Source organism: Oryzias latipes, chromosome 11 (assembly GCF_053564925.1).
Source record: "Oryzias latipes strain Hd-rR chromosome 11, Olatipes_Hd-rR_3.1".
NCBI classification, from domain to species: domain Eukaryota; kingdom Metazoa; phylum Chordata; class Actinopteri; order Beloniformes; family Adrianichthyidae; genus Oryzias; species Oryzias latipes.
Window position 1 is genome coordinate 7,350,177 of NC_136247.1, and position 19,781 is coordinate 7,369,957.

Below are 19,781 nucleotides of genomic sequence, written 5' to 3' on the forward strand. Positions count from 1 at the left end.
TTACCTTAAGAAAAAAATACTGAAAAGGGGGTTTTAGCTGTCAACTTGGAAAATTATCTGAAGTAAAACTTGAGTTTTTAAAGAAGTGGTTTTTGAATCGTTTTTTTTTTGTTGTTTCCAAGCCCTTTTAAATAATCTGAACTGTTTTATACTGGTTGTCTTTTCTGTCAGAAAAGCTGTTCTAAATCCTGCAATGACTCAGCATATTTCAACAATTAAAGAACAGAAGCTCCATAAGCATAAGATTCAATAACAGTCAAAGCATTGAGGATTGCAGCTTAAAGTTTATCTTAAACACAAATGCTGCACAAAAATGCTAGGAGAAAATTCCCTGCTGGCATTACAGCTGTTTTTGTTTTTTTGCATTCAGTTATAACATGCAGAACAAAAATGCTTTCAGATGACAGTAATAAGATACATAAGCAGGGTCCACAACAAGAAGATAGAGGTTCTCCAGTCCTCACTAATGTAGTGTAAAATTCAAAACAAAATATAAAATGTTTATTCGTTTAGAAATAAAATAATTTTCAGTGACTTATGGCACTCTCACCAAACCAACTTAAGCAGAACACCAGCAAACTCATGGAGAAACAGGAATGGCTGACATTGTAGTTCTGCTGGTTTGCAGGGAGGAGGTCCAATGTTTCATGGTTCAAAACACAGAAACTTATTTCTTTAAGCTGAAAATTTATTAACAAATCCATAAGTACATTTTTTGTTGGTTACATGATGCCTTAAGGCACATGTGTCAAACTCAAGGCCCGGGGGCCAAATGTGGCTGTCCATGTCATTTTATGTGGCCCCCGAGAGCATCAAAGTTTTCAATTTCTTAGAATAAAAAATAAAAATGCATGTGTATTTATTCATATCTAGGGGGAATCAGACTTGAAATATCAGATTGGACCTGATCTGATAACCTAACCTGACAGACTCAAACTTAAAAGGATTTATGCTAAGAGTAACAAGCAACTGTAATTGTCACTTTAAAAAGTTATAATAAATAAATAAATGAGTTATTTAACATTAAGGAGTAGTTACATTAATTTGTCTTTACATTTAGTTACATGTATAAGTTATATCTGGCCCTTTGAGTACAGCCGCTATGCTGATGTGGCCCTCAGTGAAAATGAGTTTGACACCCCTGCCTTAAGGTCACATGACATTGTTATTCCAAATAAGACTGGAATATTTCAACTGCCTATAAAAAGGATTGTGTTATTGTACTCATACCTCACTGAACAAGTTTCAGGTTAGCTATTCCAATTTCAGGTTTGTTTTATTTAAAAAACTAGAATAGAGATCAGGTAAAAAATAAATCTATGGGCATTCATTTTAAAATGTTCTAAATGCATAACAAAAACACAATTAATGTCAAATAATAAACAAATGTAGACCAGTTTAAATCATATTTTCTTTGCACTACACAAAACTCAGTTTCAAAGTTGGGTTTTGACTTTTTCTTGCCAGATTTTGACAACTTGTGTCTGTGAGAAAAACTATTTCAGAAAAACCCAGTTATTAAGTCCAAAAGAATTTTTTTTTAGCTAAAGGGGTTTGAGATTAAACAGAGATCTGTGCTCTTAAATGCATATATAAACACTAAAAATTGCATATTCTGCCACAGTGCAGTGAAATTCTGACTTTAATCTTAGAATTCTGACTTTAATCTCAGTATTCTGACATTTTTTCAAGAAATTCAGACGTTTTCTCAGAGTTTTGACTTTAATCACAAAATCCTTACTTTTTTCTTAGAATTCTGACTTTTTTCCTCAGAATTTGGACTTTTTTCCCTCAGAATTCCGACATTTTTCTGAAAAGTCTGACTTTAATGTCTTAATTCTGACTTTAATCTCAGAATTCTGACTTTTCCCCAAATATTTTAACTATTTTCCGAATTTTCCCTTTTTTTCCTCAGAATTCTGGGTTTAATCTCAGAATGTTTACTTTAATTTCAGAATTTTGACTCTTTTCATCAGAATTTTTAATTTAATCTCAGAATTTTAACATAATTTTAGACTTTTTACTTTTTTTCAAAATTCTGATTTTAATCCCATTCTGACTTTTTCATCACAATTTTTACTTTGATCTCAGAATTTTTACAATTTCCCTCAGAATTCTGAAATAAGCAAACATAATTTCAAAATGTCTTGACGGTAAAATGTACACTAATAAACAAGTGTCTGACTTGAAATATAACTATATAAATTACTTGTAATCCCCCACACTGAAGACTAACTAATTCTGCGCATGTCTCTGCTCCGTCGTGTATGACGTAATCATAGTTTCCTGTCAGAAACCAGGAAGTGGTTCGGAGGCTGCTGTTTGTGTTCGTTGCTCAGTTTTTCGTGTCTGTCATTTTTTTCTGGTTTAAGAGTTGACGGGCCGAAATGGCGACGTTTATTTCAGTCCCGTTAAAGAAGTCATCTGAGGTGGACTTGGTGAAACCGCTTTCGAAATACATCACCGTTACATATCCAGCGGGCGAGGACCAAACAGAGTATATCCGCGCCGTTGAGGAGTTGAACAAGCTCCGCAAGAACGCGCTGGGAAGGCCGCTCGACAAACACGACAGCTCTCTGGAAATCTTACTCCGGTAGGGAAAAATATTCACATTTTTGTGACATCTCAATGATTGTGAATACCCCCTCTTCTCGTAGACAACATACATCACTTGGGCGCCGCACCCAGAGGGTTAGCTGTCAATGCTAACCTTCAAGCTAAAGTTACAGCTAACTTAAGTGACCCTGTAAGGGTAATTAGGTGACTCATGAGTTCCTCGTGCCAAGTTTTCCCATGGGGCCTTTCGGAATACAAATTTAACCGAATTTCATGTTGCTATGTCAGTCGATTCAGGCGGAGGGATTCATCGTCTTCTGTCGTCTCTAGTTTAATTGACATGCACTGCAATGGCGTATGAAGGCAGTTTTGTTTGTTTAGTACCTTTCATTCACACAGAGAGGCCTAAAAGCTTGGGGACAAAGAAAAGAAAATACAGGAAATGCTAAATAAAAAATACAGTATTTTATATGAACTTTAAACAAAAATACAATTGGGAAAACTTCTGAGTTTATTCCAGCTGATTTTTTACAGTGTCCACCAGAGCAGCTAGTAAAATAACATTTAAGAGCCCTGGGATATAGACCCTAACCCTGTAGACCAACAACATCAACATAAAATCAATTCTTTCTTGAACATGTTCCAAGACTCAGAGGAAGCAGAACGATCTGGAACTTTCTAGTGTTTTCTTTTGGAACAGAGACAGAAGACTGAACCTGCAGTCCAGCCTGCAGAAGTGAGACACACAAGGGTTTCACTATTTAATTAAGCTGGAAAAAAAAATCATTAGTTGTCCTTAAAATCAGATTTAAGCCATTAACATTTCTACCCCCCCCCCCCCCCCCCAAAAAAAAAAAAAAACAACAAACAAACAATCATTTCTGCCATTGCTAAGCGACAATACTCAAGTTAAACCTAATCTCCTCAAAGTGAGACAGTTTCATAACACTACCTGCAGAAAACGTCCATTTGTTTATCATCACTTGTCTGCATCATCTGAACATCAGCTTCAGTTAACCACCACCTGAGCTTTATGAGAACTGTCATATTTCATTAAGAATCAGCTCCGTCAGCACTTTCCCCCCTGCTTAGTTAGAAAACATTGGTGTCCCAGTGTGTGCCGTTGTTTGCTATCAGCCTGCTGCATACACTGTTCCGGTGTGAGCTGCTTTGCATGGAGGAACTAAGAAGTCGGGTTGTTCAACAAAGCTCATCTCTGTCCCAGTAACATATATCCCACCTCGTAATTGCCCTTTGAATTTACAGATTTTTGGGTGTAGGTGAGGTGATGGGTATTGAATTTAGCCGGGCCCTCCTCCACACCTGTGACACTTGATATTTATGGAAAATATGGACTTTGAACTAATTTAATTCTTTGGTCTCACCCACCCATGACTTGATACACAAGGTTTGCTCAGATTACTTTAGGTTGGGTGTGTGAGAGAGCTATGTGGACTGGTCCGGTTCACATTCAAAGTGACAGTTGTCCTTTTTTAACTCTTTTAACCGTACTGAGCATTTGCTAAACTTTAACAATAAATACATATGTTTCTATAGGCTGCTCTCAGTCATGTGACGTTATGAGCTCATGAGTCCTTTATTATGGTTGTAACTGTTGAAAAGTTTCAGTCACCTAAAAGTTGTTCTGTACTGGTTTTAGTCTTTGTGTTGAATCTTTGTTTGTTAATCAGGAAGGTTCCTTTTGAATCTGAAACTTTCTTAGATTAGTTGGTTCATTTTCAGAGCATCTAACCTACATCAGAACCCAAACAGAACCTTTTCGGATTTTGGGCTCTAAAGTCTAACTTGTTATTTCTGGTTTCTGGCTCTCACATTCAGCTAACCATCTGCTAGGTATTGAGTGCGACAGGCCTTTCATAACCTTCCAGGCGACGTGTCGCCATGGTGACCATTGTTTACGTGGGGTTTTTTTTCTGCCCACACACTTTAGTTGCCTATGAAACACACCTGATCTCAGATTTCCTCTGTAGACCAGCATGCATGACATTTGTGTGCAAGAATAGAAAAACTACCTACATGAAGTCTGTGAAGAATTCATTCACAGCTAATTTTAGGCTTGCCAGGCTCACGTCATGGTCTACTGTTTTCTGACTCATTGTCAAGTGTCTGTGAAGGCTGTGGATCCATAAAACACCTGGACTGCTTACTGTTAAAACAGTTTGAACCTGTGGTTGACAAACGCTCTACTTTTATGTCAGAGCAAAGACAGAATGATTTAAAAAAACACACAGAGACAGGTTTTGAATCTCCTTAATCCTTCTCTCCACAGATACTACGATCAACTGTGTGCTCTGGAGCCCAAGTTTCCCTTCTCTGAAAACCAGGTAATTGATCAGGCGGCGTGTATGACTGAGACGTGGGCTTGGCTGAATAATGGATACGGTTGAACAAGAGATGCCTCTGTTGTTGCAGATCTGCTTATCCTTCACATGGAAGGACGCCTTTGATAAAGGATCCCTGTTTGGCGGCTCAGTCAAACTTTGTAAGTGCAGGGCTCGAACTCGTTTAATACGAAGTTCTTGATAATAAACTCAGGATGCCATATTTTTGCAACCTTTGCAACAAATTTCATTTAATCTTTACATGTTTGTGTTGCAGCTTTGGCTAGTTTGGGCTACGAGAAGACATGCGTGCTGTTCAACTGCGCAGCTTTGGCCAGTCAGATCGCAGCAGAGCAGAATATGGATAATGATGAGTGTCTGAAGACTGCTGCGAAATACTATCAGGTGGGTTTAGCACTGCAGATATGGCTTCTGTAATGTAAAGACTTCATATGAACTGCTGAGCAACCCGCTCTTCTTTTCCTGCACAGGAAAGACCGAACAATTAAAGCTGACTGTGTATGCATGCACAACACCATTTCAATTTTTATCAGAATAAACGTATTTAAATTCAGACTGAGACACTTTGATGTGAAAAGAGCTTAGCTTCAGTAAAGTTTGATTCAGTTTTGTAAGAAATATTGAAGTAATGAAAACTCCAAGCCTCTCCTAAACAATCTGGACATAAACGGGATTTCCTAAAAAATAAAAAAAGCTCAATTTGTCATTTTAAGTGGGGATTGGTTTTAAATTGCATGCAGAGAAAACAAAAAATATAACGGAGGGATTTTTGGTCAGAAATGGGAGCTGTTGCAGGGGAAAAACGGGCTGCGGCTGAGTATCATCCATCACAGAATATGCCGAATATGACAACATAATCGTTAGGATATCATTTTGTCCAGAATATGCTCTTATTTTGAAATACTTCTCGCTAAATCGTAAATTTTGTTTTTATTTTAAAAGAATTCTTGTTTAGTGTCTTGATGATTTGAATGAATTTCTGTGATGTTTGTAGTGAAGTCAGTTGTGATGTGCAGTGTGTACTTTGAATTAAAATCATACCTATTCAATAGTTACTATGTTTAAGGCTACGCTACTTAAAAAAATTATTAAATCAATAACAAGTCAAATTGTGAGCTGAAAAAAACACCCTAAATCACTATGACCTCTCTGTTGGAGAAAAATGGTTTGTAATTCATTAGATTACACTTGCTGTCATTTGATTTTACAGTGGGGTACCAACTCTATATTCAGTTTTTAAAATATTTTTAACAACCTGGTTGCTCATTATTTGAACACTAACATGCCAAAAAAAATTCTCAATCTGTTTGGATTCAGAAAATCCTGCTTGCCAACAGAATAATTCAAATAAACAGAATGATTTTAAAAAAATAAAGAAAGAAACTTTTCTAGGAAAGATTTGGATAGAAATAAAAAATAAAAGGGAAATCCAAACAGGATGCTTTGGGTTCCTGTTTTTTTATTTTTTTTTTAACTACAAAGTGTGGAAAAATTGAGGTTTTAAAGCTTTTGTCTGTAATGTCAGGCCTGCAGATCACCATAGTTCTAAAGAAACTTTCGCAGTTTGTGACAAAACTCCAACTGTTTTGTGTGTGTGTGAGTTAAATTCCTGCTCTGCCTGTTGCTTTTGCAATCCATGCCAAGTTTTGTGACTTCATGCATTACTGCAGTTACTTTGAACAAAAAAGTAACTTTAAAAGACCTTTTTTTGGGTTAAAAAAACCCCCTCAATGTGTTCTGAAGTGTGTGCTCTGTGTCTCCAGCTGGCCAGTGGAGCTTTTAGTCACATTAAGGACACTGTGCTGTCTGCGCTGAGCAGGGAGCCCACCATGGACATCTGCCCGGAGACTGTAGGAACTCTGAGCCTCATCATGTTGGCACAGGCTCAGGAGGTCTTTTTCCTCAAAGCCACCTCAGGTACTTTAAGTTTAAAACACTTTCTTTTTTACTGCAAAATAAAAAAAAAATGGGTTCATTGACTACATTTTAACTTGTATCCACATGATTTGGATTCTTTATCAAATGAGTGATAAATCTATTGAGGTCTACTGGGACTCTGGTTTCAATTCCAATTTTCACTTTTTTTCTTTTTTTCAAACACAAATGTAAATACACACAAGAGTTTAAAACAGACAGATAAAACAACAAGGTCTGCTTGAAAAGAAATGGGTTGAAGAGAAATCTTGTATAAGCCCTTTTTTACGACACCTGATGTTGTGCGTATTTCTATTTACAGTTTTGTTGAAAACATTCACATTCTATTCTACATAGCATCTGAGCAGAAGTGACATTTTTTGTTTTTATTGATCATTTCTGGCCTTGTAAGGTTCAGTTAGTGACATCTTGTAGGTTTTTCTGAACACAAACTTTTGGTTTAGTTCGATAAAGTTCATAGTGTCTGGATTGTTAACTGACTTCTTAGGCTCTTTTGTTATCAGACACGGTTGTGTTTTTTTTCCACACACCTGACATGTTTCGACGGATGTCTTCCGCCTTCGTCAAAGTCGTCATCTCATCGGATGGTAGTGATGATTTTGCTGAAAGAGTTCCCAAATTGTTCAAATTTTGTTTGATGGAGCTGAAAAAATGGGAAGCAGAGAAAAAAAACACCAAAATTATTGCTAAAGATTAGAAAAAATACATGGCCTACATGCCTTTACATTTAAATAAAGTCTACGTTAGCAGCAAAAATGAGTCACATTTATTTTTAAAAAGTAAAAACTTCTAAAACCATAAAGGGTGTAACTGACAAAGAAGCTCTTGTGGATGGTTTTAGGGTAATTTCTGATGTTTTTCAAAAGCTTTTCATTCAGAATCAAGCAGCCTCAGATTTCTAAAACCACAAACAAAACCTAAAAGAAGAAGAAGCCGTATCCTGAAGAAGATGACATACAAAACATGCACAAGTAAAACAGGGCACTCCCACAACACTGTTCTCAATATACTGAGGTTTTTGTTGTTAAAAATAAGTTTTTCTTCTCCGTGAGACTCAAGTTTCTTGTTCGGCCACCAGACAAAATGAAAGATGCTGTGATTGCAAAGCTGGCCAATCAGGCGGCAGATTTCTACGGCGACGCCTTCAAGCAGTGCCAGTATAAAGACAACCTTCCTAAGGTGAGCACACAAACGCAGGTGAAGCGTGTGCTGAGGGTGCAGACCTTGTATGTGTTGGACCTCGTCTTGTGTGTCTGATCGGGTGGATTGTGTTCTACATGTGGGATGGGTTGTGGGTCTGTTGGAACATCTCTGTTTTCATCTTGTTTCCACTTTGATTGGCTCTGGCTTAATCCGGTTGAAACAGTTTTCTTCCGTTTTTTCTCAGCCATAGTTCCCTGAAGATGTTTACGTCTGACTGAACATCCCTGTGTTTTTATTGTCAAAGTTTAAAAAAAAAAAGGGTGTAAAGTTGTTGTTCAGGAAGGACTTAAGACTTGTCCAAAAACTGACAAAAGACTCGACTTTTATGACCTGAGACTTGATTATGACTTAAAGAGACTAGACCTTTTTTTTTCAAATATATTTGCTTTTTTATCATTTACAATTTGGATTCTGTTAGAAAATGTTCTAACCCTAACTGTGACGGCTTCTTGGCTAAGGATAATTTGGAAAACAAAGTTTAAAAGTGAAGTAACAAATAGGACGCTTAAAGACCCACTCCGCTGAAAATGTTGTCTTTTATGGGACTTTAAGTCGGTCGTCTGCAGGTCTCTCCAATCGCAGCTGGAGGTGGACTTCATCACGTCTGTTCTTGTTGATCTCCTCGGGTTTCTTGTTGAAAACAATTTCAGCTTTTAATTCTTAATAATCAAACTTCTATTTAAAGAGGAATTACATTTAAGCACACGTTTGAGGCGGGGAGAGTGGGAAGTTAACCTGCAATCCTTCCTTTTTTAATGGCCGCCTCTTATTTATCAGAACTTTCTGTTTTCATCCAGTTTTATTTTTATTATAAGCTGTATGACTCCTGTAGGTAATTTATTGGTATCATTTTATTAGATTTATTTATTGGACTTGTTTAAATCTTGAGGCTTGAAGATTACGACTGGAGACTTGTAGAGGTCTTACTTACTCCTCTCAGAAGTTGATCCACAGTTTTAACACAATGACATTTTCTCATTTGTAGGTCATCGTTTAGTTTGACCTTCAAAATAATTTTTATTTTTAAAATCCACACAGACAAATAGATTTTACTGAAACAACTTTAAAGCCCTGACTCTAGTTGCATTTTTTATTTTATTTTATAGAATAAATGTAAATTAATGTTCACTGAATTACAGGAAGTGAGACTTTTGTTGAGTGAGAAAAGATTTGTTGCCATAGAAAGTATTATTATTACTTTATTTTATTTTTTTTAATAAACGTTTTGGAGTATTAGGTTGCTTCACATGCTCAAATTTTTTATCTTTGGTGCATAACCCCCCCCAAACGACTTTCCCCCCCTTCATTTAAAGTTGAATTCAGCAACAAATCCACATTTCTGTCTTTCATCTTAGATTTTTCTTTCAAAGGTAAAAATATGTTAAAAAAGGATTTTAAAGAAGTTTTTTATTTTTGTTTTGCATCTGCAACCTTTTAATGCAAAGAACTTCAACATAGGACACATTTCCAAAAGGAGTTTCCTATAATATATTAATAGATCTCCAACATGGAGTATTACCTTTGAAAAGTTTCATTCACGTCCTGGTTTTGAACGCAGTCATAATTGTTATTTCTTGTATGGAAATGAATCCTGTTTGATATTAGCATAAAATGGGGAAGTGTTCAAAAAACAGGAGATTTGTTCTGGCGATGAATGTTTCAAGCGTTCAGTAAACTGGTTTTATCGTGACTAAATATGAATCACTTTGTTTCTTTGAATATTTTGTCGGTTTACAGAAGAAAAAGCTGAATAATATGTAAAAAATGCAGCTGACCCACTTTATTTAAATTTCCTGATGAAGGGTTGAAACTGATCAGCGTTTTTTGAAACGGTTGTGCTTTTAAAGAGCGCTCCATGTGGATTTGTGTCCCGTTTTCATGCTCCTAAATTTAACAAACTCCAGTTGTGCAATGATTTCTTCATTTCTTGTTGTTTTTTTTTGGTCTTTGTTTTTTTGCTGAAAGCTTGGACACTCATGGCCTCTTCTGTTTTTGTCTCCCGTTGTCTTCCTCTCCTCCCGCACCCTTACATGGTGGCGGCACTGGTTGTCTGTGTGCGCACTTGTGATGTGTTTGCATATTCCCGACCGCTCGTGCCTGTGTGTGATCACGTGTCATTGTTCTCATTGTGATTTGACCTCGCTCCTGTGCGCCTCTGTTTTTTTGGTTTTGCCCTGCCATCGTTTGTCTGTGTGCACATGTATGTTCGTACGCCTGCCTGTTGCTCTGTGGTTGCCTCTCCCTGGTCAGTATTTTTATTTTCAGGAAGTCCTGCCGGTGCTGGCAGCAAAGCACTGCATCATGCAAGCCAACGCCGAGCTGCACCAGAGCGCCCTCGCCAAGCAGAAGAAGCACTTTGGGGAGGAGATTGCACGTCTGCAGGTACTTGGAGTCACTACTCCTAAAACATAGTTAAACTGAACAAAGGTTCTTCGAAAGCATCAAACTGGAAGTCTGCATTTAGTTTGTCACCAAAATAAAAGCTGAATTTCTGTAATGTCTCAAAGATCGTATATGCTTTCTTACAAACTACCTGAAGTGTGAAAAAGGTTTTTAAAGAAGCACCAAAATAATACAATTTGTCTCAAAGACCTTTTATAAATCAATTTTTACTACTAAATTGCTAAAATTACTTTGAAATACAACAACTGGCTGTTTAAAAATCAATATGGAATAAATCCTTAAACAAATCTATCATTTATTTTTTTCTAAAGCTTTTTTTATATCTGAATTTAAGTTATAAACTTTCTCTTTAGTTTACATGACTAAGGCGAAATATATTTTTTGACAACAAAGGGATTTGAATGAAAAATTGTAAATGAATTTCTAATTCAATTGTGTTAACTATTTTTAGGTATTTATTTTTTATATTAATCCTAAGCTTGTGAATTTAAATAGAAGTACGTATTTTGGTGGGGCGACCCAGTCCTACTTTAAATTTTGATAATTAATATTAAAAACAGGAAATAAAGGCATATGCTTTTATTTTGTAATTTGACAGCATTATATTATTATTTTTCCACTATTCTCTTTTTCTATTTAACTGCATTTCTGTTTGTCAAGCTAATATTAAGTTACATTTCATTTGTTAACAGTCTTTTTAAGGCGGTATTTATTATTTATATAAGATTCCAGTTTTAATCTGTAACCAGTTGTGTGTAAATGTTTCTGGGTGACCTCGTTATAATCGGCGGGAAAATGTTGGTGAATTCCCTTGTGTTGCATCGTTGCTGTGCTTCAGCACGCCCTGGAGCTGGTGAAGACGGTGGCGTCTCGCTACGACGAGTACGTGAGCGTGAAGGACCTGATGGACAAGATCAACCGAGCCCTCACAGCTGCCAAGAAAGACAACGACTTCATCTATCACGACCGTGTGCCGGAAGTCAAGGACTTGGAACAAATTGGCAAGGCGGCGCTGGTCAAAGCCACCGCCATCACGCCTCCCCTCAGCCAAAAGTTTACAGGTACCACCATCTTTATTTATCTTTAGTGCTTTTGGTTTTTCCGAGTTTAATATTTAGTTTTTCCTTTTGAAAACGTGAAGCAGCTCAGTGTTGACCTGATCAGGTTTTATTGTTAACAGGACTTTATTAAACATGATTTCTTTATTTGGAGTTTAGCAGATATGTGCAGCTCATAATATCAGTTTTTACAATGTTGGATGTTTAGTGTTGGAGTAGAACTGGAGGGAGATTCCTCAGCAGTGTGGGCTTGATGCGCCTCCCTGCCGTTTTAAGTCCTCCTTTGTTCCTCCTCCTCAGATTTGTTTGAAAAGATGGTGCCGATGGCCGTACAGCAGTCCATGAGCGTTTACGGTCAGAGGAAAGCCGAGACGGTCAACAGGCTGGTGGGGACCATGAGAGAAGCCACCAATCTCTGCAACGGGTACGCTGATGGAGCCACACAGATGAAAAACGAACACGACAAATTTCTGAGAAAAATGTGAACATTTTTCCATAAAGACCAGGATTAGTGTTCCACGAAGAATCGTCCTCGCTTCATGGATATTAGCAGTAATAATTTCACATCAAACCACTGCTATGCTGCTTGTTGTTCTTTAAACTAACCCTGATTGTGCTTCTGTTCCTTTTCTAAGTCTTAATTTTTTTCTAAAAAGTTGGTGATTGTTCACTTAAATTCCCACCAATAAGCCAATTTATGCCAGAAAAGTTCAAATCCTTAAAAACACACTCACCTGTAAAGATGGTTGTTTTTATTCCCAAATCATACTTGGGGAATAAAATGTGGATTTTATTCAGAACTTTGGAATCAGCAAAAGTCTTTACAGTTTTGACTCCTTCCATTAGCTGACCTATTTTGTTGGGCAAAAATAGCAGACTAATAAAATTCTCGGCTCAGTTTGTTTATTAAAAAAACATACAGGTATTTTTGAAAATGTATTTAAAATATTGTTGAAATATCTGTGACTTTGATGTGTTGTATCCAGATTAATTTCTTATTCAGAAAAAAAGTGCCTGATACACATAAGCATTGATGTTTATAATCCAGTACAGATGAAGTAAAATGCTTTTTTTTTAGATTTATTGAATGATGTAAACAGGTCTTACAAACAATAAAGTAAAATCTGTCTTTTGATTTAGGCTGATGCTCAAATGTCTGTTATTAAACACACGTTGTGTGACTCCATCAGGGTCTTGGCGTCCCTCAACCTGCCTGCAGCGCTGGAGGATCTTTCAGGAGACTCGGTCCCTCAGTCCATCGTGGAAAAGGCTCGATCCATCGTGGAGAAGGGAGGACTGCAGAGCATCGAGCAGCTGATCAGAGACCTGCCCGAGCTCCTGACCCGCAACCGGGAGATCCTGGATGAGGTCGGTGCTGTCCGCCTTTCTTTCCCTCAGAAGAGTTAGTCGTTTTCTTTTCAGAAGGTTTTACAACTTTAATTTCCAAACAGCATGTCAGGCAGCATCTTTACAGAGCAGCATGTGAATCAGAGCTGTTTGAAGCTGGCTTGGACTTTTTTTGTTGTTGTTTTTTTGTAGCAGAGCTCATTTACACAAAGCACAATTGCTTGGCAAAAATCCCAGATTAGGATGATCACAAATTTTAAATCCACTGATCTGCAGGCCAGGAGCTGCCGTTCTTCAGCCAAACATCCTGCAGACAAACAAACTGGCTGACGTGGAGAAAAAACAAAACACAATCTGCTTTAAGGTTTAGTGCCAGACTTAAAAAAGTCCAAGTGGAGACGCCCCGAATTTCTGCAAGAATGAAAATGTCAAGAATTTTTTTATACAAGGCAAGCAAAAAAACAATTTATTTATTGATTTTTCATTTCAAAAATGTTTCAAAGAACAACACAATCCGTTTCACAATTGATCAGACAATAACAGCAATAACAGTTGCAATAATACAAAAAAATATCACGTTTAAGAGGGAGCAGGCAGAAGCATTGCTCATTTAAGGCTCCCCCTAAGACTTTTGCTTCTTTGAAAGTTTTTCAGCGCTGGATTTAGCATTGATTTGTCAATCTTCTCTTTTTTCTTTTCCTCCGATAGTCTCTGAAGATGCTAGATGACGAAGAATCTACAGACAACGAGCTGAGAGGCAAGTTTAACCAGCGCTGGAACAGGACCCCATCTGGAGACCTCTACAAGCCCCTCCGTATCGGTACGCACTCAAAGCTCCGCCCACATGCTCTGCTCTCGGCCTGATCGCTGACACGCTCTGCCGTCTCCTTCAGAGGGCACGAACTTCCGCAACGTCTTGGACAAGGCGGTGCAGGCGGACCAAGTGGTGAGGGACCGCTACAACGCCCACTGTGACATGATCGCCCTGCTGTGCAAACCGCCAAGCGAGCTGAGCGCCGCCATCCCCTCAGCCAACCCCACCAAGACTCTCCAGGGCAGCGAGGTGTGAGAGGCTTTTGCAGCGCATTAAGACCCAGAGTGCACTCTGCTTGCTGGTCCTGCAGCAGCAGCACTTCTTGTTCAGTCTGCTGACTTTGCATTTTGTAAAACTTTAATAACTGAGCAAGCAGAAGTAGGAAAGAGTAAAGGTGCATGTCTGTGTATTCTGGGGAAACAAATCCGGCTGGATGTGTTTGAGACTGCAGCGGTAAAAGCAGAAGGTGATGAGCTTTCTTCCTCCTCAGATCGTGAACGTGCTGCGCTCCCAGCTCGCCCAGCTGGAGGAGGTAAAGAAGGAGAGGGAGACCCTGGAGGGGGAGATCAAGGCCGTGACCTTTGACATGAGCGTCACCTTCCTGACGGCGCTCGCACAGGACGGCGCCATCAATGAGGAGCAGCTGTCACTCACCCAGCTCGACAAGCTGTACGGGAGCTACAACGAGAGGGTGCAGGCCAGCCTCCGCTCCCAGGAGGAGCTGCTGGGGCAGGTTCAGGTACAGCCTGGCTTCAAAGAAGCGATGCAGACACGAGTTGCTGCTTTTTTCGATCCTTTAAACTATTTTGACAAAATAGTTCTGACAATGTGGCATTCTTCAAGGTTTCTCATCAGGAGTTCAGCAGCCTGAAGCAGTCCAACACTGAAGGCCACCAGAGGGAGGAGATCCTGAAGAAACTGGCTTCAGCTCACGACAGCTACATTGAGATCAGCAACAACTTGCGTGAAGGCACCAAGGTGCTCTGCCAGAACAACTTCTGTTCTGACCCTTTTAGGCCAGCGCTTACATTTTTAAACCATTTACGCAATTAATGTTAGTCAGATGATTTTGTCGTAAAGAAAAGCTGCTTTGGAGTCCAAAGCGTCTATAAAAATCGACTTTTCTCAGCGACAGATTCATCTGATTGACGTCCATCGCATAAACGGTCAACGGTTATGTCATGCCAAAGAGCGTGGATTATTTAGGTGTTGCTGGCGACCGCTCCCGTTTTTTAAAAATGTTTTTCATTTACCCCTTTCAGTTCTACAACGACCTGACGGAAATTCTGCTCAAGTTCCAAAACAAATGCAGCGACATCGTGTTTGCTCGTAAGACGGAGCGGGATGAGCTGCTCAAGTACGTGCTCACTGGAGGTTGTGTATCGGCCAGCGCAGCGCCATTTTGTGACGTTTTTGGGGTTCATTTTCAGAGAGCTGCAGCAGAGCATCGCTCGAGAGCCCAGCGCTCCGTCCTTCAACGTCCCTGCCTATCAGAGCACGCCTGCCGCCCCTGTGGCCGGACCGACGCCCGCCCCCAGAACCGTTTTTGTAAGCAAACACCCCCTCCCCTCCCTGAGCTCCAGGGAAGCTGCGATGTTTTGTAACTGTCCTGATGTTTGCTCTTCAGCAGCCGCAGCAGCAGCCTCAGCCGAAGCCCCAACCCCCCTCAAGGCCGCCTCCCCCTAACATAACTCCTCAGGCAGCCTCCGCCACCCCAACACACGCACCGGCCGTCGGACCCCCCACCAACAACCCGCCGCCGATGGCACCACTCCCACAGGCACAGGGGCCCCCTTACCCTACCTATCAGGGATATCCAGGGTGAGCTTTCAGTTCAACACTCAAACTCTTCGATTGATACAGATTTTCACACAAAATACTTTTTCTTAAAATAATAATTAATCAATAAATGGCTCAATTATTTTTAAAGACCAACAAAAATAGAAAAACAAACAAATCTCAGTATTTTGTCTTTAACTAGTTTCTGCTGGCACTTTCATCTGATCTGGAATCAATTTAGCGAACTGAATTATTTTGGATTACTAATTGGATTTCTTTTAATGTACTTTTAGGATTCAGAAAGTGATGTTTTGTTTATTTATTTATTTTGCTTCTGCAGTTTCTACCAGGTGCCGATGGGCTACAACCCTTACCCTTACAACATGCCCAACATGGGCTACATGCCCTTCCAGGGGGCCCCAGGACAAGGAGGGTACCCAGGAGCCCCTCCAGCTGGACAGCCGTATGCGGGTTACCCACAGCAGCCCCCCCCGCAGCAGCAGCAGCAGCAGCAGCAACAACAGCCCTACTACCCCCAACAATAACTCTCCCCTCTTCATCTCTACTCTTCGCACCAAAAAAACGTTCCTCAGCAATAACACTTCTTCTCCATAAGTCAATCCTCGTTTTGTACTTTGCTGGCTCTCACTAACAGCAGCTGTAGGATGTGGGACTTCTTTGCTGCTGCGCACTTTTTCTCAAGAGATTCTTCACTGATTTCTTTTTATTTGTATTTTCACTCTAAAAGCTTCTTCTTTCCTCAGCTTTCCCCTTTTTTTTCCCTTTATTTCCATTTTCAGTTTGCAGATCTGTGCACTAACTCCCTCTGACTTCCCGTAGATATTATTTTCTATCATTTAATGGTTTAATTACCTGTTATGTTGAACCCTAATCCATTTCACTGATAAACGACTATTTGCTGAGCTGGACCACTCTATGATAGGAAACGTCCCTTCCTGGTTTGGGAGCGTTGAATTAACGGCCGGGCTGCTGGGAGTTTACTAGAAACTCGTCTGACTCGACTTTCACAGCTTCTGCATCAACTTTAATACTATTTTTGTAACGAATACTGATGCTCGCCTAATGCATAAGCCCAGAACGCTGAATGAGCTGTAGGATCTCCGTTCCGCTCTCCTCATTTTGCTCTTTTCTCCTTCGCCCAAAGGAATGCGGGTTTCTGTCTGTGACACTATCAGAAGCTGTACAAATAGGAAAACCTGTTCTACAATATAAATATATGTATAAATAAGACTCTGTATGTGGTTAACCAAGACACTTTGTGTGCTGCACTCCCATGTTCTTCATTTTTAGTTTTTCAGCTCTAATGTGATTAAAAAGAAGAAAAAAAACTGTAAGGTTTGTGTTATTGTGATCTGTGAAACAGCCAGAAGAGGGCAGTGTTGCAGCTCACAGGGAAACTGTTCAGCTGCTCCTGTTGGAGGGAGTCAGATACCTTTGACCCCCACCCCCCTCAAGCATTGTGGCACATCCCATTTAGATGACATTCAAATTATGCTCCATTGAGGTCACGATCTCATCCAATCATATTTTCCCTGCAGGTGATTTCTCCACAGACAGATTTCATCTCTAGATATTTATCCAGTGTCAGAAGACGCTAATGATTTCTCCTCCCCGTGTGTGTGTGTGTGTGTGTGTGTGTGTGTGTTTGGGTGTGTATGTGTGTGTGTGTGTGTGAGGCAGATGGCAGCGCAGTGTGGTGTCTGGAAGGATGCATAGAGATGCTGGCAGAGAGCTGCTGGTCCCCTGTCTGCATCTCTCATCCCATTTTTCCCCCTCTCCTCTCAGTCTCATCTGTCTTCCTGAGTTCTTGTCACTCATTCATCTTTTATAAGAAAATCCTCCATATTTCACTTATTTAACCTCCACGTTTTTTTTTTCCTTCTTCTCTTCCACATAGTTTTTGGCTTCAGCAGCTTCCTTCATCTGCACATTGGCACATCCTCCCCACCGGTCGCTGCCTCCTCTTGGCTCGTAAACATCTCATAACATTACATCAGTCCTCCATGTGCGTACTTGAGATCTCAACTCACCCCCCCCTCCTTCTTTTTTAGTTTTTTTTTAATCAGATCTATCTCCCACGAGTGGTGACACAACACATGCAGCGCTGCCATGTCTCTCCTGCTCCGTCTCCATGGCGTGCCAGTACTGCCAAAGCCAGCCGTGGACGGTTTTTCTTTTTTCTTCCAAAGGTGTCTGTGCATCTCAAAGCGTTTAATTTTAACAAGACGCGCTCCAACGGAGGAGTGTCATCTTTTAATTGGTTTGAAAAAAAGGAGGGTACGAGCAGCGCGCGAAGCGCTGTGGTGACAGGTATTAATTACCTCCTGCCTAATGGTTCCCCAAACTCAGCACAGCCATATTGGTGCTCTACACTTTTTTTTTTCACACTCCCCCACTCTTTTGTCTGAACGCTTGTTCTCTCCTCCTCACCATGTGTTTGGGCTTAATAGGGCTGAATCAAGGGTTTTTTCTTTGGCTAAGATGTTCGTAATTACATAGAGATGCTCTATTATTAAAACTTTTTTAAAAAAAAACCCTGCATGGACTGTACTGCATTTCACCAACAGGAACAGACAATGTGGGAAAGACATATTCACACATTGCATAAGAAAACACCTGAATACCAGGTGCTTGTAAGCGTTAACTTCAAGTACTTTCCAAAAAAAAACTTTGAAAAATGCTGAAAAATATAAGTGATAAATCAATAAAACTTCCTTCAAAAGTCTGAAAATTTGGAGAAAACTTCATAAGTCTTGCAGGTGATTATAAAATTAAAAATTCTTTATTTAGAAATATTATAATTTAAACTATTTTGGTATTTTAAATGTTGCTGCAAGAATTCTCCATCATTCTACTTAAACCATTGACTGTACACAGAAAAGAAGTGATGTGTCAATGATCTCTGATCTACAAAGGAGCCTGATGATTGGTGGAGCAGGCGTAAAGTCACCTGTCAATCAGAAATACCACACCCCCTTTTAACACTTAAATTCTTAACCTCAACCACTAAGGTTAAAAAAAATACAGGTTTAGTACCCAGACTGTGTGTGTAATTGTTTTTTGTAGTTAGGCTGTTTTACATATAAGGGTGTATTTAGAAAATACAGTAAATAGGGACTGTCATTTAGTGCCCCCACTAGTTTTCGTTTTTAAAGCAGCTTCAAACAGGAAGTTAAAAGGCCAGTCTGAATACAGGACTGGATGTATCAGCACACAAACCAAAAACGGGCCTATGCGTAAATATGTGAGTCTGTTGGTTGTGTTTACGTCTTTTGTGAACTTCTTTCAAATTCAAAGTAAATGTCTTTTTAATTTTTTTTTTTTATTCTTTTACTATAGAACCAGGTTTAGAGATTGGAAAACGATTCATCTTCAAAAAGTTATAATCCTGTCTGTAATGGGATTTTTTATTCATTCATAAATTGTTGGAGGTTCTTTAAATAAAGCAACAAAATCAGATTTAAGAGATTTCTACCTAAATTAGAAGTGGAAGTCTGAGATATTGTGGCCAAAAAAAGGTCCAAATGTTGTTATATTTACATTATACCAGTGTGGGATCCTCCAAATGTTGTGTTCCTTTGCAGGAACTCACCTGAAGCAGCCACAGCAGAGTTTCATCAGTGAGTTGTGCACCTTACACAACATTCCACTCTAAAGGCATTTCAGCTGAAGTAATGAGAGCCCTTTTACCTGCGTGAGAGACGTACAGATGCAGCTCACAACATGTCATGTTGACCACACAAACCCATATTTGATGAAATAAAGAGGCTGATTGTCATGGTGGCCTGGCAGACTCCTCCCCCTCCCAGCTCTGCTCCAGACTCACAGCTGTGTCCACTCACCTCATCCCCTCACCTGCTTCATAAGGAGACTCATCTCAAGCATTCTTCGCCAGTTCGTTAACACTGATGGTGCTTAACTCCGCTTTGAGCTACGTCTGGCCCCCTTGCCTTGTTCCTCGCTCATCTTGTTTTGCTGTGCTTCAGGTCTTGCCTTCCACGAGTGACACCCGAGTCTTTCTACCAGCCGAGCTGAAGCTGAACTCCTCTACGCCTCCCAAGAAATCCAGCCACGCCACCCCCAAAGAACTTCTGCCACGTCAAAGCTAAGATCCAGAGCTGCCTTCTTCTTACATATCCTCCTTCCTGCTGACGATCTGCTCCATCTAGTCCCACGACGCTCCACGCCTCAAGATCCGCTGGCTCCTACAAAATAAAACCAGTTACTTTCCCTTTCACTTACTTGCCTCCTCCTTCCGGGTTACAGCATCTGGGTTTGTCACGTGATTCTGTCATGACACTG

At 39.8% G+C, this 19,781-nt stretch overlaps 1 protein-coding gene and 1 long non-coding RNA gene across 5 annotated transcripts; one reads left to right on the top strand and one right to left on the bottom strand.

Moving 5' to 3' along the window:
• The first annotated feature begins 2,228 nt into the window (after nt 1-2,228).
• Nucleotides 2,229-16,813, top strand: pdcd6ip (programmed cell death 6 interacting protein). 4 transcript variants are annotated; one of them, XM_011481208.4, is made up of 18 exons: nt 2,229-2,593; nt 4,847-4,901; nt 4,990-5,059; nt 5,176-5,303; nt 6,683-6,836; nt 7,933-8,033; nt 10,323-10,439; nt 11,299-11,521; nt 11,819-11,942; nt 12,709-12,886; nt 13,574-13,685; nt 13,759-13,928; nt 14,170-14,418; nt 14,523-14,657; nt 14,942-15,036; nt 15,110-15,227; nt 15,307-15,500; nt 15,799-16,813. In XM_011481208.4, the coding sequence occupies exons 1-18, from the start codon at nt 2,388-2,390 to the stop codon at nt 16,001-16,003; spliced, it is 2,634 nt and encodes an 877-aa protein (XP_011479510.3). In that variant the 5' UTR covers nt 2,229-2,387; the 3' UTR covers nt 16,004-16,813. The 4 variants fall into 4 exon arrangements, with proteins under 4 accessions (XP_011479510.3, XP_004074404.3, XP_011479508.3 ...); XM_004074356.5 differs by having other exon boundaries at nt 15,310-15,500; XM_011481206.4 differs by having other exon boundaries at nt 2,269-2,593; nt 10,308-10,439.
• Nucleotides 13,046-19,457, bottom strand: LOC144995197 (uncharacterized). Its single transcript, XR_013658834.1, has 3 exons — nt 19,322-19,457; nt 19,072-19,169; nt 13,046-13,172 (listed from the first exon to the last, which is right to left on the bottom strand). It is a non-coding gene; the product is annotated as an uncharacterized LOC144995197 (long non-coding RNA).
• Nucleotides 19,458-19,781: the final 324 nt, after the last annotated feature.